This window comes from Podarcis filfolensis, assembly GCF_964270895.1.
Source record: "Podarcis filfolensis genome assembly, chromosome: 2".
NCBI classification, from domain to species: Eukaryota; Metazoa; Chordata; class Lepidosauria; order Squamata; family Lacertidae; genus Podarcis; species Podarcis filfolensis.
The window spans coordinates 24,640,719-24,658,689 of record NC_139605.1 but is presented as its reverse complement, the minus strand read 5'-3'; the positions used below and the strand labels follow the sequence as shown (position 1 = coordinate 24,658,689).

At 41.6% G+C, this 17,971-nt stretch overlaps 2 protein-coding genes across 5 annotated transcripts in view; both read right to left on the bottom strand.

Moving 5' to 3' along the window:
• The window catches only part of LOC310757157 (uncharacterized protein C3orf49), a 285,131-nt gene that overhangs the window by 171,364 nt on the left and 95,796 nt on the right, over positions 1–17,971 (bottom strand). The gene's annotated exons all lie outside the window — the stretch shown is intronic.
• The window catches only part of ATXN7 (ataxin 7), a 92,417-nt gene continuing 76,343 nt past the window's right edge, over positions 1,898–17,971 (bottom strand). For all 3 annotated transcript variants that reach the window (XM_083600693.1, XM_083600692.1, XM_083600694.1), the window contains 7 exons: positions 16,971–17,230; positions 15,324–15,406; positions 13,704–13,969; positions 11,780–11,978; positions 10,917–11,038; positions 9,197–10,142; positions 1,898–6,908 (listed from right to left, as the gene is read on the bottom strand). In XM_083600693.1, the coding sequence (XP_083456819.1) occupies positions 6,891–6,908; positions 9,197–10,142; positions 10,917–11,038; positions 11,780–11,978; positions 13,704–13,969; positions 15,324–15,406; positions 16,971–17,230 (1,894 nt within the window). In that variant the 3' untranslated portion in view covers positions 1,898–6,890. The remainder of the gene's footprint in view (positions 6,909–9,196; positions 10,143–10,916; positions 11,039–11,779; positions 11,979–13,703; positions 13,970–15,323; positions 15,407–16,970; positions 17,231–17,971) is intronic.

Here is a 17,971-nt window from a genome sequence, read left to right as displayed (position 1 = left end):
TTCCCGTCGGAGCAGTACCTATTTATCTACTTGCACTTTGACGTGCTTTCAAACTGCTAGGTGGGCAGGAGCTGGGACTGAGCAACGGGAGCTCACCCCGTCGTGGGGATTCGAACTGCCGACCTTCTGATCGGCAAGTCCTAGGTTCTGTGGTTTAACCCACAGCGCCACCCGTGTCCCTTGAGTGGGTTTAATTTGGTTAATAAAATTGGTTTATTTTAAAGCAGCAGGGATGCTGCTTGAGATGCCCAGAGTGGGGCCACTCGCGTTCCTGCTGCCCAGGTGATCAACGACCAGTTGAGCTGAACCATGAACATGGTGGGATGTTTAAAGCTCCCCCCTCACCATTCTTGTAGCAGACAGTATACTTCTTCCTGGGGTGTGGCTGAGACTGACCAAGAACCAGGTGAGGGTTGTCCTATTGCAAGTCAAAGCTTAGTGCTAGGGTTTGTCCCGAAAGACTGAGTTACTGGTGGCCTGTTCTCTGTGGGAGAGCATATATTAAGTTAATTGACATTCCCCCCCCCTTTTGACCTAATGTTCAAAACCAATAAATCTATCCAACACAGCTGGCCAGCTCCCCACACACAGGTAAATGTGCTGTTTAGATAAATTGCTGCCATGCAAAATTATGTGATGCTAAGCTTGTGTGTGTGATTTTAGTGTCTGCTTGGATAGGGAGAGTTGGGTTGGTGGCTGCAGCAGCAACCCATTGAGAGATGAAATGGGATCATAAATATTGGATTGCTCAAGCAGGGGAACAGAAAGCAATTAGAGCATCATTAGGCCACTGAAGATAAGAGACAATATTGAAAAGCAGGCTTCTAGAAGGTACATTAACGGCCTTGATGAGGTGTGGAGAAACTACTCAGTTAAACAGTGCATGAGGCATCCAAGGAATGTCTCAAGGCAAATTAAAAAAAAATGTAGTATAAACACTGACAACTGGGAAACACTGGCCTGCGAGCACTCCAGTTGGAGAAGAGCCTTTATCAAAGGTGTCATGGGCTTTGAAGACACTCAAACTGGGAAGCAAGGGAGAAGCAAGGGAGAAACGTGCTAGGAGGAAGGCACGCTTGGCAAATCCACACCGTGATCAACTCCCGCCCAGAAACCAATGTCCCCACTGTGGAAGGACATGTGGATCCAGAATTGGCCTCCACAGTCACTTACGGACTCACTGTTAAAACTGTGTTTAGAGAAGACAATCTTACTCGGCTACGAGTGATGGTCAAAGAAGATCACTGCCAGTTTTTTTATGCTGTGAGTAGATCGCAGTCTCTTGCAAGTTGAATGTGCCTAGTATAAAACAATTGCCAGTGGGAGAAGGGATCTCTTTTACTTGATGGAAAACTAGAAAATGTGTTGATGCTCCCAATTGCTCTTGACCACCTCTAAAACGTGGGACGGCAGAAATGAATTGGGCAACCACTTCCCTTGATGGACTTTGAGGGCAGGCAGTGTCAGTGAGATATTCTCTATTTGCATATCCCATAATCTGGTTTAGTGAACCCAGCGAGAGGGGCAGTAGCATTCACTCACCTTATGCCACGGCCCTGAGTATTCCAAATACTTGTTTAGCCCACTGTTTCAGCACTGATTGATGTAGGAACAGAACCTGGACACACTCAAAGTAAGGGAGACTGGAGAGACTCATAATCTGAACTTGCAGTGTAGGCAAATCACTGTCCATATCAAAGCTGTGTCCCTTTCTTCCTGTTCTTTAAAAAGTTTGCCTCAAAAACAGTAGCAAATGAACACTAAGCCAGCTTTGCTGTGCATCTACCTGACATACACGGGTTGGGGTTCTTGGCAGGCAGAAGCTAACAATTTCCTTCCGCTACGACTAATTTTTGCTGGTCTTCGTAATGAAGCAGAAACATAACTGTGCATCTCATAAAGACAACCTAATCAATTTTATTGCCTTGTTTCAGTAACATCTTGTTTATACAACAAGCTAATTTCCTGGTCATGAAGCAAAAGCACAACTTTTTTCTTATAAATAGTATAAATTATTTTATTTACAGAAACTTGTTACAAAACAAATAGACTATATATTTATTTTCTTCTTTTAAATATCCAAAGTAATTTTTTTTTCTACCCCATGACATTTGTTCATGTACTATACAGCAGCCAACACAAAAAAGTTCAGCTCTGAGCAGATGCTCTTGAATATGTATACAAATTATCAAACTATTCACACATTTTACACAGGAGATTGCTTTTTCCCCCTTTCTATGGAGCCGGGCTCAACTCCAAAAGCAAGAAGCTTCCGCAGCCTACATTCTTATTGACATTATGTAGTGCTCATTAAAAAATAACAATAATCACCTTTCATAAAAAGTAGGATATTTTGCACAAAAGCATTTAAAATAAACGACCTTCTGCTTAAGGAAAGCAGAACAATCTTTTCAAGCCCAATCCCCTTCACCGTACAATTCCCCCCTTCCCAAAAAGACAAAACAGAAACAAACATCCTTGGCAATAACAACTCTTGCCGGAAGACGACTTACCGGAAGATGATAGGTTGAAACCACACTATGTGAACCGCTCTCATTCAAACCTCACTGGAACGAAGAGGGAGTTACGCACTTGCTAAATCCCATTCATTTCAGTGAGGCTTGTGCAGAGGATAGCCTGGCGGCGGCTTTGTAAAATTTGTAAAATTGCTTCGAGAGGTAACTTTTTTTTCAATAACACAAAATAATGTCAACATTCTGTTGTTGTTTTTGTTTCATTTTGTTTTTAAGTTCTAGCTGATATTCAGATTTACTTGTTGAAAAGTATCTCCAGAACCCTTGGCATTATTTATGAACGAGGGACTCGCTTCAGTCGGATCTTTTGATTTTGTTTTATCCCGCCCCTTCCGCCATCCTCTCTCCCGCGTTAATATGTAGTCATATGTAGGTGGGGAAAGCAAGCTCCAATTCTTTTTTTCCAACAGAACATTCAAGTCTTTAAAGGAGAAGCTGTCTAAAAAACAGTCCAAGCTTAAAATCTAGATATATAAATCAGGCACTTTCAGTTTTTCCATTAGTTTTTTAAACCACGTAAAGACTCACATACATGTGCACACATACACAAATGCTAAAAGAAAAAGGAAAAAAAAGAATTAGAAGCCGTGTGTCATAACTAAAAGGTAGTCTTCTGGGACTCAGGTAACTGTAAGAAATGTTGTGTATACCAGAGCAGGCTAACCATATGCATCTAAATGCCACACAGCCTTCCTGCTTAGAGAAATGGTGCCTGCGGGCATCAGACTGCAATGCCAGAGCCTTCGTTTGTATCCAGCAATTCCCAAGACATTAAAAGAAAGAGACAAAACTCTTCCCCCTCCCCCCTCCCCAAACAAGAGACATCCCTTAAAAACCGCAAAGTAGGCATGTTATCTATTGGATTGGCAGTGAACCACTTCAAATTATAAAAAAAGTATTTGCTTTTCTCTTTTTAATTAATAAATACTAGATGATTTTCAATTGTACCAAAACTGGATATAAGAAAAAAAGACCTGTGCAAAAATACATATTTAAATATGTACAATCAATTAACAAAATATGTCTTCTGAAATAGGGATACTTCAATATTTATAATAGAACAAGAAATTCCAAAATAAAGATACAAAAGTATGGGTTTCATTATTTTCGTATAATTCTTTGTTCATCATTGCAACATTTTTTAATTTTTTTATTTATTTTAGGTTAAGAAAACTGCAGGAGTCATAATGAGAAGCTGGAAAGACTATAAAAATTGTATCTCTTAAATTAATACCAAAATCTTTCTAAGAAACAACCCAGCCACTGCAAATCTTGCAAGATAAATTAAATCTGAAATTTCCTTAATTATTTACAATAAGAATGTTGTCAGACAATAAAAGCTTCAAATACAATCATTCCATTTATTACTAAGCCCCCAAAATGGAATATTGTTTGTATAATATTTAAGCAAGTCTACACTTTGAGGGCAGGCATAAATTAAGACGTCCTCTGGTTCTATTCATGGCAAGTTTTAAAATTATAAGCCATAACAGACAGATACAGGCCACAATTCCATCCTGGAATGTCACTTACATAAGCCCCACTGAATGCATCAGGCGGGCTTTGCGCAAGAGCATGGCTGTGTTTGTGTGAAGCTCCCGTTTCAACATGGCTTGCAGCGGAGACATTCACAGTGGGAATTGGGCCCAGAGCTGCAACTCATATAAATTAAACACAGTGGTTAACTGCTGAACTTTTTACAAAGATCTGCATGTCTTTTAAGGAGCCTAAGACTTGCTTTGATGCTTTCAGAGCAACATAATATTTATAAAACAGACATTTTTGAGTACTTAAAGCCACTAAAGGTTTAACTTATGAAAAATTTGTCAGCCTTCGAAGGTAAATCTATCAAAACCAAATTGCACTTGTGATCAAAAATATCCAACACATGGGAAGGAGTCAGTATCGATTTTCTCTCTGCGGAGCAGATACATTACTTTGGTCGTCTCCTCCCATGCCCCAGGTAAGCCAATTAAGAGGTTTTAACATTTTATAGCATCCTCTCGAAACTGAAGGGTTGTTCAAGCCCTCCCTCTTTTTAAATATTTGCATAATCAACACCATCCAAAATATTATTCCTTTACTTAAAAAACAAACACATGATCTTTTGTGAATTCAAGGCTTTAGAGTTGTCTGCATAGAGTCTTGTTGCTTCACTGTGTTTTAATAATCATAGCAAATTGGAAAACCTCAACAGGTTTTAAAAAACAAAACCCAAGCAGCTGCTGCTTGTGGTGGTTTCAGAATCCCTGATGTGCAATGCACCACCATGGTCGGGAGAGAGGCTGGGCTGTGTGAATTAGAAAGGCTCAGATTGTCTAATCTCAGCAAGATCTGGTGCCCCTTTAAGGCAGAAGTCTACAGGCACACATTCCACCAAGAGCTTCTCCTGCACAAGCCCTGTTGAGGATAGATTCAGACAATCAGCTTTCTTCCTCAATGAGTACTGCTAACCATTTGGCCACGCATTTTATCAAGGACAGGAGTGGAACAGAGCTAGGTGATCTGATGGGGTACCCAAGGTGCAATGGATTCTGCACCCATCGCTTTGAGAAGTGGTGAAAATACAGCATGCTGAGAACTGTAGCTTCAGCAGAGTCTGCAGTTAGTCGGCACCCTCAGACAATCTAGCCTCACTTGATTATTGCAAGAGCAAATTCTCATTGGGGAGGCTGGCTGAATCCACAATCCGAAACACACCCCATTTAAATGGATAGAAATTTACTTTCTACGGGCTTGCTGAAGGAAAGCTCTGCCTGTGTTATGACCTATGGTTTGGGGTTTATTTTTATTTTTTTCCTTTCACGTGAAAAAATGTGTAGAAATTCCAGGTTGTAGTTCGAGATTCACTAGTGTCACAAACATCCAGATCAAATGATAATATTAAAGCCCTTCTGAGGATATTATTTTAAAACAAAACACTTTTGACTCATGGGAGCGAGGGGAATGACCACTTGGGAGTGGATGGCGTTTAAAACACTCCCCCTTTGCTCACAAGATGGCTGTACAAGGGGTGCATTTAACACTGAGCTCAGAATTTGAACTGGCACTTAATGCAGTCAATCCAAAAAATCTGAATGTGGACTTTATTGAACGGAATGATAATTTGGTTATGTGAACAAGGCATCAACTTACTGGAAAAATCTTTCAAGAAAAATAGCAGTGAGATTTCATCGTTTTAAAGGTTTGCATTTTAGTTTTATAAGGACTATTTTGTGTTCTGTTTTTTAAAAGGTTGGATGGTACAACCAACTTAGATTGGCATTTCCAGTTTCCCCTACCCACCTACCCAAAACAACAAAGGCTTATGGCATACAGTATAGGTCAAGAAATATATTCTTTGGGAATAGTTTTAGAGGTCATTCACCATTTTGGATTTGAGAGTTTTGCATCTGGGTTTGGGGGGGATATATATATTTTTTAAAAAGATCAAAGCAATTTTATTCAAAATCAAGCAGGCACAGCCCTCCTCCATACAATGTCGCTGTGCAACCTTATTTCATTTCAGTGGCAGTTGTACAGGACCCGACGAACGCTCCACTGGAATGAATGAAGAATACTGAGCAGCTGTGCTTGGTAGATGATGCTCATAAAATTGTTCTGTACCATGTGATTTCACTATTTAAATATGCTTCTTCTTTTTTAATTTTTCAGTGATGGCCATGAACATTTTTGTGTTTGTTTTTTAGAACTCCTGACAGCTTCTTATCCCAAATTACTTGCAAAAGGCTGGGCAAAATGTAGACCGTTTTTGTTTTCTAAGTTGTGCTATTTTTGCATTCCAATCAAGGAACATTGCTATAAAACACTAAAGCCGTATTCCCTTGTTGAGGGCTTCTTCTTCTTCTTCTGTTTATTGTGCCTAACACATTGTGCCCCCTCCTTCGTGAGGGGTTTTCACTGGACAGTGCCAAAGGGGCAGTTAATTATGCCTATGACACTATCAGAAGAAAAGAAAAAAACAAGTCCACAGTAATGTTCTTTCCCAAACATTGCTTTGCCCAACCAACCTAGATCAAATAGTGGCAAGGTGATGTACTCCTGTAAGTGAAATCTCACAGGGCTTTTGTAGCAAGCTGTCCAGACCACTGGTAACACTGAGAGGAAACATCCTGTGGCTGAACGGCAATCCAGAGTCCATTTCCAAGCTTCGCTGCTACAGACATGGCTTCAGGGAAACTCCTTGATTGTGTGACAGTCCAGTAGATTTCCACACCTGAGGACTGTGGGAAGCTGGGAGAACTCAAAAGGCATCTTGGAGTCCAGGATTTCCAGATGGAGATTTATTCATTTTTCCCCGCTTGTAGTGAAAATAATCCAGTTCTTTTCTTACCATGGCATTGTCTGTGTCAACTGTTAGGGACGAGCCTTTGGCTTTCGCACAAATGAAAAGAGGAAAAACAGATAAATAAATATTAAATATTTTAAGTGATAAAGCTATGTCCAATTATATCATCTTGGATCCCCAAAATATGCTTTGGCAAAATTCAGTGGCACAGGATAGCAACCAAACATCTACTTTCTTGGGGTGGGGAAAAACTATATGCATTTTATTGCTATATCATGTTAGGCATATTTCTGTATAGGGTTCTTTGTCACAGCAACAGCAAAAACCTACTTGACCCCTCCCTTTCTTATGCGTCAAAGGAAAACCTTTTTTTTCTTTTTTGCACAGTATATGGGCAAAGTTCAATTACTTGTCATCAAGGTTGAAAATTATGAAGTGGCTTCTAAAATTTCAGTAAGGTTACTGATTAAAAAAACATGAATTTCTGTTTTACTGCCCAATCCCATATCCTCCCTTTAGTTCATTGTGGTATAATATTGTCAATTCCAATCAGCAACTTGTTCATTTGCAACCTGGTTGCCCCTGGTTGCTGAGATGACCAGTAATTATCAAATAAATAACTATGGAACCCATTATGCCCTGTTAAAAAAATAAAATAAATCAATGCTGCTTTTCTTGGCAGGTGCAGCAGATTTGAAAAAAACTATTAGTTGATCCACTAGTGATATTTAAGCTACAAGCTGGCAATCTGGCGAAAGGCAAACGGACTTGAATCCCACTGGCACAAAGCTATCTGTTTGAGTTGTTTTCAATGGCACAACTAAGCTCTTCCAACGTGCAAGCAGCCCCATGGGGTCCCCGTTTCTGCCTATGTGAAGGAATGGACTGGATGAGAGCCAACAAACGGAAGCTCAAGCCAGAGAAAACTGAGGCACTGTCAGTGGGTGGTTCCCTATACTGGATGGGTGGGAGGTCGCCTGCTCTTGATGGCGTTATATTCCCTTGATAAAGGAGTGAGCACACAGCTTGGGAATACTTCAAGATCCTTTGCTGTTGCTTCCGACTCAGGTGGCCTCAGTGGTGCAGAGTGCCTTCGCTCAGCTTCGGCTGGTGGCCTAGTCTAACTTGCGTTGTCTCTGCTCCGATAACCATTAGGTTAGATTACTGCAACGCATTATACATACGGCTGCATCTGCTAGGGCAGAATTCAGTGGCCAGGTTGCTCACCAGGGCAAAATGGTTTGAGCTTATTACATCAATCCTGGCCCGACTGCACTGACTGGCTGCCGATTAGTTTCCAGGACCAATTCAAAGTGCTGGTTCTGACTTATAAAGCCTTAAATGGCCAAAGAACGCAATACATCAAGGACCACCTCTCCCTGTATGAACTGACCTGGACCCTGCAATCATCTGTTGCCGTTCTTTGTGTGCCTCTTCCATGAGAGGTCAGGAGGGCAGCAACACAAAAATGGCCCTTTTCTGTGGTGGTTCCCTGCTTGTGGAATGCTCTCCCCAGAGAGGCTTCCCTGGTGCCTTTATTACATATCTTTATCTTTATTACATATCTCTATAACCAGACCTTTGGCTATTCTATGGCCTTTTAAATGTGTTTATGGAAGCAAGGTTTATTGGTTTGTTTTTGCTTTTGCTTTATTATGTATTCTGAGTTCTCATTTTCTATTTTTATTTTGTGAATTGCTCTGGGATCTTTGGATGAAATGTGGTATACAGTGGTACCTCGGGTGAAGTACTTAATTCGTTCTGGAGGTCGGTTCTTAACCTGAAGGAGGTCGGTTTTTAACCTGAAGCACCACTTTACCTAATGGGGCCTCCTGCTGCTGCCGTGTTGCCAGAGCACAATTTCTGTTCTCATCCTGAAGTAAAGTTCTTAACCTGAGGTATTATTTCTGGGTTAGCGGAGTCTGTAACCTGAAGTGTATGTAACCTGAAGCGTATGTAACCCGAGGTACCACTGTACAAATTTAATAAATAATAATAATATCCTCAAACATGAAGGAGTCTTTGGTTTCCCATAGCTGAAAACAGGAAAGCCCTTCAGGATATATAGGTGAGTCCAGTTGGATCGTGCTATTTCCCCCAACAAGGAATCTGTGCCATGTCTTAAAAATTCAACAAGTCCCAAAAGATGAAAGGGAATTGTGCTTCTAAGAAGCAACAGCATCCATGGCGGCGAGGGAGTTAATAATAATAACAAACCATTTTGCAAAGCGAAGCATACACACACCGAAGATATCCAGCGCCAACAACTCTGACAAGAAAAAAATCACCTCCAGTAGGCAAGTAACTGTCCGGAATGGGAATTTGTCAAAGTAACTTGTCTGGATATCAATATGGCCCAAGTAAGATTTCATACCTGATGAAGGATAGAATTGTTCATCAGTCCTTGTGTCCCTGGGATTGCACCAGCGTGTTTCGTATGAATGTTGTTCACTGGCGGCAATTTGGCAACCTTGTTTGCTTTGCTGCTGCTGTTTATGCTGCTTGAACCAGGCGAGCACTTTCTTTTCTTTCCTATGAATTTGTCTAGGGAAGGATGTGAATGTGAAAACCCGCCGTGCGAGTTGACCGTCAGCTCGCTGGACTGGTGAATGAACGGCCCCAACGACAGGGTGGAATCGCCACTGTTCACCATCACACTCATTCTTTTTATAGATTCTGCAGGGCTCCCAGTCGGAGGGCCCCTCCCTGATTGGTCATGTTTGAGGCTAACCGAGTTAGCTTTACCAGTCATACAGTTGAGGCTGTGGGACGAAGACATCCCAGGCGAGTGATAAGAAGCCCCAGAGTTTCCAGAGTTCACCACACAGTTCTTCCTAAAGGACTCTGTGGAATGAGAAGAAGGTGCTGGCAGCGCAGAACTGTTCTTACGCTTCTTTCCTGAGCTGCCACCGCTGCTGTTGCTACTGGTACTGTTGCAGTTGGCGCTGCTAGCAGATGATTCCTTAGGCTTGAAAGACTTGCTGGATTTCAATTTCTGAGGTTTGCTGGACAGAGGCGACGGTACCGAGGAAAGCACTGGAGGCGTGGAAGGGGATGTAGACACTTGTCTTGATTGCATACTGTAGGCAGGTTCTGCTGCACCAAAACTTGCAGGGTTGGCATTGAGCGTAGTCCCGTGGGATGGTACCGATTTCCCACTGAGGGATAAACAGGAAGGAGACACGTGTGCTGGCGAGGGCATAGCTGTGGCCGGCAAGAGGAAACCTGCTGTGCTGGAGCCGTACTGCGACACAGGCGTCGAGCTTGTCCGGTGTGGAGCGCGCAAGGATGTAGTGTTGCTTGTCGCTGGAGGAATTTTCCTAGGCGGCAGGGAAAAGCAGGTCGTTAGTGCTCCGTGGGTTAATTCTATTTTGCCCACTTCAAATAAAAAAAATCTGCTACCTTAACAGAAAGAAGACTGAAAAGGCACAGTGGGCACAGAGTCAAAGGCCCTACACAAATGGTCATCAGAATTAGATACCAAGGATCCCCCTTGTCCAACTAGCTTCACCAAGGGTTGCCAGCATTCTTGCTGGCAACCTAACAGATTTTGAAGAAAGCAATGTCCAAATCTCTCCTCCTAAGAACCTGGTAATAGCTCTATTGGACCAAGCCAATGGCACCTCTAGTCCAGCACTCTGTTCTCACAGTGGCTAACCAGAGGCCCATGGGAAACCTGCAGGAAGGCCTGAGCACAACACTATTCTTCTCTCCTGCGGTTTCCAGCAACTGGTATTCAGAAGTTGTCAAGGAAATCTGGTTTTTCTGCTCTCTTCTGTCCAAAAAGGTTCTCTCGCTCAGACCTCTGGGTTGGCTGCCTGAAACTGGCAAATGATCGAACAATGTATACATGTGTTACCTCTCTTGTGCTGGGAACTCAAGGCTACGCTGGTAGTTCATTAATTGGGAAGGATGCCTCAGTTGAGAAAATGGATCATTTCCGTTAATTTAGAAACACCTAAGACAATGTGTTGATGCTTAATGTTAACGCTCCTTAACTGCAAAAGAAAACATGTTTTCCTCCTTCACCCCGTGCGTGCAAAACACCCCACTTCACAATGAGATATATGACAGCCTGTTCTGTTTCTACTCACTTCCACATCTGTGAATTAAGATGCTTGTCCACCATGACATTAAGTGCACATCGAATATGGTTCCACCGCTTATCAAACACGTAGTAACCTCTTCCAATTTGTCGACTACCAAATGTGCAAAACTGGGGGGGAGGGATAGTTACTTTAATAAATTTCTCAACCAGATGTTGCATATTAGCAAATATAAAATAAAGCAAAGACAAATAAAACAGTTGCAATAAAACAACATATAGAAAGAATCATAAGCATTCATGATTATCTGCGGCTCTCTTACAACTCAGAACTTCCATCTGAAGGAATCAAATAAATATACCAAATATCTTATACAGCAGTCGATCCTGCCCAAATATCTTATTTCTCTGTGGAATACTGATGCTAAAAGCAGCCTTTCAGCTTCTCTGTCACCATGCTAGCTTCTTGTGTCTCAGAATAATTTACAGTGGTACCTCGGGTTAAGTACTTAATTCGTTCCGGAGGTCCGTTCTTAACCTGAAACTGTTCTTAACCTGAAGCACCACTTTAGCTAATGGGGCCTCCTGCTGCCGCCGCACCGCTGGAGCACGATTTTGGTTCTCATCTTGAAGCAAAGTTCTTAACCCGAGGTACTATTTCTGGGTTAGCAGAGTCTGTAACCTGAAGCGTATGTAACCTAAAGTGTATGTAACCTGAGGTACCACTGTAATGTCTACCACAGCGATTGCAACCAACCCCAGTGATTCAGTATTCAGCAGTATTCTGTATCTAGACCCACAGCTACATCTGAATGCTCCTTCCTCTAGAGAACATGAAGTATTGCTGCTTAAACACACGTTTAAAACACCAAGCAAGGGAAATACAAGGAAAATATAAACTGGGAAACGTACAGCAGCTGGTTGAGGATGATGATCTGAATAAAGACAATCCAGTTTTTCAACAGGCTCTTCTTTTTCATCACATTCTCCCTCATCGCTGGATAACCGAGATGCTGGCTCAGCTGCAGGTAAGGGAGCATGTGGAGATTCATGGACTGATGGAGATTCATTTGGGGCATTCCCACTTTGTTGGGCTGGGCAGCCAGGAGGCCTTCATAAAAGAGGAATCACAGTTAAATACCAACGAATGTTTTATAACTTGGCTTAAAAATGTATTAAAGCATTTTTATAGAACAAAGGTCTTAGATTTAGAGCATAGGACTTATTCCTATATTATATATGCAAAATGGCACAATGAATTGGCAGACCAATCCCACAGCAGTGTCAAAAGTAAGCAATAAGCACTTCACTAGAGGTTGATGATAAGCAGCATAAGAAGAACAGGAAACAGAGGGAGATCCACATGTTCTCTCTCTCTTTCCTAACCTTTCTGGCAGTCAAAGGCTTCAAGCACTCTGATGAACTGAGAGTTGGTGTAAATTCAGCCTCCCCCAACCTGGTACCCTCAGATGTTATGGACAACAATTATCATCAGTACCAGACAGCATGGATAGTGGCCAGAGATGATAGGGGCAGTAATCCAACAATATCTGGAGGGCAGCAGGCTAGGAAAGGCTGGTGTAGTGGTTTGAGCAGTAGACAAGGCCTGAGGAGACCCAAGTTCTCATTTGCGCTTAATCACAAAGCTCAATGGATGCCCATGGACCAGTCACTCAGTCTCGTACATTTGACGGGGTTGTTGTGAGGACAACATGGGGGTGGGCAGCAATATATACATATATTGCCTTGAGCCCCTCTGAATAGAAACAAACATCATCTATCTCACATATCCAAGCTGTTAAAATTTGTATTTTAACATGAAATTACAACACATATGAACATGCATGAAGAGTAATAGTTTCTTACAAAATAATAATAATAATCACACAACATTGGACCATTGTAAATCCCTGGAAATCTGTTCTAGAGAGTTGAGGAACCCTACAAAACCACACAGAATTGACAGTGTGGGGGGCTGCAGGGGGAAATTGGTGGAAACTCTTCTCTCTCTGTCTTACATGAATGCACCCCTCTGCTGAATCAAAGCTTGCACAGCTCTTCTGACACAGAAAGTACAGGGGGTTCATATGCCGAAAATACAGCTGAAAACAACTATGTGAACCAACCCTAAACTGGGCGATAGCCTTTGGAAACTACAACACCTTCTGCCTTAGAGCGCTTGCTTGACAGTCGTTCTTAGAAATGAAAGCTTACCTTACACAGATTGCCTGGAAAAACCTTCAGCTCACACAATGTGTTGATAGGATTTTTATTTTTAACCAAAGGCAGACTAATTGCAGAAATGTTTCTCGGCTTTAGAGAGAGGCATATGGTGACTCCTGGCCTCCAATTCAGAAGAATGGAGACTTTGACCAAACCTTTTCAACTATTTGGCATTTACAGCCTTCAGCCGCTGCTCTATTAATGTTCTCATGCTTCTCGACTGTGGAACAGGTCACAATGATCTGGGCTGCCGCCTTACCCTGAAAATATCTAGGTGGTCTGATCATTTATCTTCATTAACTTGTTACCATGCTAAGCTTAATAAGCAGAGCTAATTCAGATCAATTCAGAGCTTGTGAGAGTGCAACATAAAAGCATGCTGCATTGCCTATACTGGTGTCATAGGAATTCTAACGTGAGACTGTGGTATGGGTCAGTGCAGACACTGAGGGTGAAAGGATCTTAAAATGGGAGATCTGGTGCTACTTGGAGTGGCACAAATGGAGCAGATGGACCAGACAAGCAACTATTCACCAGACCTAATGCAGAAAGTCACAATTCCTCAAGTTCCCTCACCAAAAGGCTACCAAAGTCACTGGGTGATTTTATTTACCTTGGAAGACTGGGGGTGTGAGGTTTGGGTTTAGTAGGTACTAAAGGCTTTGATTCTGTAGGAATAACTCCATGAGAATTTTGGTGCAGCTCCTGGGAAGTTCTTGAAGGTGAGGGATGTGGTTCCCTGAGAGGGGGCATCTGCTGATGATGATCCAAATGGCGGAGTAATTCTTTTTCCCTGGTTTTGCTTTTGTGCTCAGCTAGTAATAAATCAAATCGTTTCCTTCGACCCTGTACAGCTCTCCGTTGAGTTAGGGAATGTGTCTGGAAATTAAAAGGCAACCAATTACTCCAGGTTGAAGAGGTATATCTGTGCAATATATATAAAACCAAGCCTTGTATTGTTATGTCTGGCATTTTACTAGTGCAGATTTATCCTGTTTGCTTTTAGGAAAACAGAGCACAATACATATGGGGAGGTGGGTAGAGTGGTCATTTATGAAGCATTTTTGGATCAGGAACAGTGGAATGGGGAGAATTGGTAGTGGTGGGGAGACCTGGGCAAGAAGGAACTCCAATCTAATCCACAAAAATGGATAGAGGGAAGAATACCAGGAATACAGAGAGGAAAATGGAAAAGAGCCTATTATATGCATCATATGTCTGGCTGCATAAATATATGAACTGGCATGAAGTGACACAGGCCAAACTTTCAAACAAGAGCTGCAAATGCCATGTGCCATACTTGCATCTGGCATTAAGAAGATATTAAAAGTGAGCATTAAACCCATTAAAACGTCATAATCATGGAGTTTCCTAGCTCATGGTAAATCAAATTCAGTACATATGGTCCTAACCATAGGTAGTACAGGAATTAACACTGGATTGTGCATCCAAGTTCTGCAGTGTTTGTGATATAATATAATGGTGTTTCTTGAATTTCATTAATACCCACTTAAACATAGAAATGCCATTTTGTTAAATTACATTTGCTGGTGCTCCCTCTGCTGGAAATATAGGTGTTGTGCACAGCAGTTAAAGGGTTTTGTGTACAAGCCATTCTTCAACGTGTTATAGCTATAAATAGCCTACCCTACATTTTTTGTGCCAGTTCAAACCCAGCCAGAGATTCACAGTTGCACATCATCTTTGGTAATAAGGACAGCAAAGAGGTTTGCAGTATTGCCCTAGTAAGGGAGCTGAGGTGACAGTGTGAATGCAATTCAGAGCATATCTGATCTGTATTTTTATACTGCATTTGCTTATTTTCTTTAATCATTTCATTTGCATTATTTTAGGATAGTAATTCCAGTATCTGAATTTTCCCATCAGAATTTCCTGTGGCCTTGCCTTGTTTCCCCATGTCAAAAGATGAAGTCGTATTTAAGCAGAACTCCCTATTTTGCCAAAACCTATTTGAGTATCTCCCAATTTTTTTTAAAAGTGGGTGGGAGGGAGGAACTGGAACCATTTAGCTGCATTGTCTGAAAACACATAAATGAAGATTTAAATTAAACTAGATTTTCTTCCTATTACAGTCTAGCTCTAACCTTCTTACTAGCTTCCATAACAGAGTTTTCTAAGTTATTTTCAGGAAGTTGTCTGAATCACCTAAATCATACTTTGACTTCTCCGTCCTGACGTTCAGAAAACTTAGTTCATTAAGAAGGCATCTTACCTTGCATGTCAAAGACCTAGTACAGGGTTTCTTCGTTTCTATGTCAATGACACCACAGTAGATATCAGGATCAAATTCTCTCTCTGTTAAATACAAATAATAATACAAATAATAACAATGCAAACAACAACAACAGCAATTTGTGCTTCATTCAGAAATTGAATTTGTTTATTTCAATGCAGAACTAACCCCAGAGTTGCTTTTGAGTTTAAGATGTGAAACCAAGTAAAGGTATTGCCACACTTGTATTTTTCTTTACACCTACACCCCTCTTCTTTATAGAATCCGTGAGAAAGAACAGACTCAAAGAGCATGCTTTGTAAAGAAATATAAATTAAAGTAAAACTAGAAAAATGAATCATACTGTCATATTCTAACGGTTCAGTGTTACTGACATATACCATACACTTTAAGTCAAGTGGAAGCCACATCTCTCTTACATTTATATAGAAATCTATATATGATGCTATAGGTAAGAAAACGGGAGGAAAACCTTCTTAAATTCATATATTAAGATTTCAAAAACACACAAACTGAAGAGATTAAGGAGCAGGTGCGCTTATTTTTTTATTTAAAAATTAACAGTGCTCTTTTTTAACTGTACATGCTTCCATAACTGGCAAAATTCCGTAACTGTGGGTCCATAAATGGTCACAGCAGCTAAGACCCAAGAGATCTACATGTGCAACCCCCCATCCCGTAAGTGCTTTTCTTCCGATCCCCTGTCCAAGAGTCAACACACTGTTCATGGCTTGCCTCATTTGCTATCAAAGCTTCCAAGTTGAAAACTATATAGCTGTGTGGACTGTGTCGGTTCTTGGCCTTTATCTAGGGCTATTTCTTGCACCAGGGAAATGATTTCATACCACTTAATTCACCTAGGAGGATTAAAAAATATATATTATACTTCAAATGAGGGACACTTTAAAGGAAATAGTGAACGCTTTCACTATTAATCAGCACTTGCGTATTTCGTTTTGTGCATTTCTAGCTCATGCCACATTATGATGATTTAAGGCACATTTAATAATGTTGGCTAGGATCCAAGGAAGGCTGGGCGTGCATATGCGGCTGATTTTTCTGACCAGCAGGATCTCAAATAGTGCTGCACCAGAAGGTCCAAGAAGGGATGGAGGAACACCAGAAAAAGGGAAGTAATACCTGTGCAAGTACACCGCACATGGTGCTATGGAACCAACCAAGAGTTAGCATTTAGATCAGGCATAGGCAAACTCAGCCCTCCAGATGTTTTGGGACTACAACTCCCATCATCCCTAGCTAACAGGACCTGTGGTCAGGGATGATGGGAGCTGTAGTCCCAAAACATCTGGAGGGCCGAGTTTGCCTATGCCTGATTTAGACAGCATTTCTAGTGCACAAGATTTATTATCATACAACAGCTCTGCTCTCCTCAGATGTCACACTAAACTTTGGTACAGCAATATGTGAAAGAGCCCAAGCCTTGCATGTTTCATGTCCCCTCCCAGACCCAGAACTTTGGTTAACCAGTTTTGCAAATCATTGGCTTGTTAGAAATTAACCACAGTACATCTGAAGCCGGAAGACAATGCTTCTGAACCCTTGCCAGTTGCTCTTTTATTTTTATTGTTAGTAAGCGAGGGGGAAAAAATGCCGTATAATAATTACCTGACAATCTTTTGTGTAAAAATTTCCTATTATTTGTACTCTCGTCTTGCTTCTTTTCCGAGTATGGAGGCACAGAGAGAAGACCTTTACCATTCAGTATCTGTCCAGGGGAAGGCAAGGGTGGCTTTGGTATTGAGGGATTAAGGCCAGTCTTTATTGAGGAGCTCACAGTAGTAGAACAGGTTGGACCAACAACAGGTTTCAATAGTGCACCATCTATCTTTGGATGTATTTTTTCCACTTTGACAGATGGAGTCATGCTGCAAGGAGGAAATAGGTAATTTATTATAAAATATGTAGACTGCTTTTCATCAAAGCAGTTTCCAACACAAAGTAAAATACAGCTGAAACAGAAATTAGGAGCAGTGATACATAAAACAAACAACCCTAAACTCCAGAGCAGATCAGCCAGGTCCTCTAAAAGCCTGGGAGAACAGATGCATCTCCATTAGATATGTAGCCATCCATAGGCCTCTAAGGGGAAGGGAAATCCACAGTTGGGGTGTAATTACTGAGAAGGCCATATAGCACAACCTCACACATTCTCTGGTAATCAGTGCCCTCCACCAATCTGATAGCACAGGCTGGCTGATATGGGAAAAGGTGGTTCCAAACCACATTGGTAGCCAGTGTAGATCCTACAAAATAGATGCTATATGATGTGTGGGGCAAGCAAAATTGTGGCCAAGGTGTTTCAACCGAGGAATGGCTACAGCTGCTGAACCGGCCATAGCTGGCAATAGGCACTCCTAGCCAACAAAACTACCCGAGCTCCCAACGACAACAATGGATCTAGCAGCACCATGTACCTGCTGCTTCAGAGACAATGCAAACTCCACCCAGAACATGCCAAATACACAGTTCCCAAACATTAGAACCATCCACCAACAGCACCTCTCCTCTAGCGAGAATCCACCTTCCATTTACTAGCCCTCATCCAGTCCATTACTACCTCCAGGCACCAGTTCAGCAGAGACATAGCTACATCTGATTCAGATGGT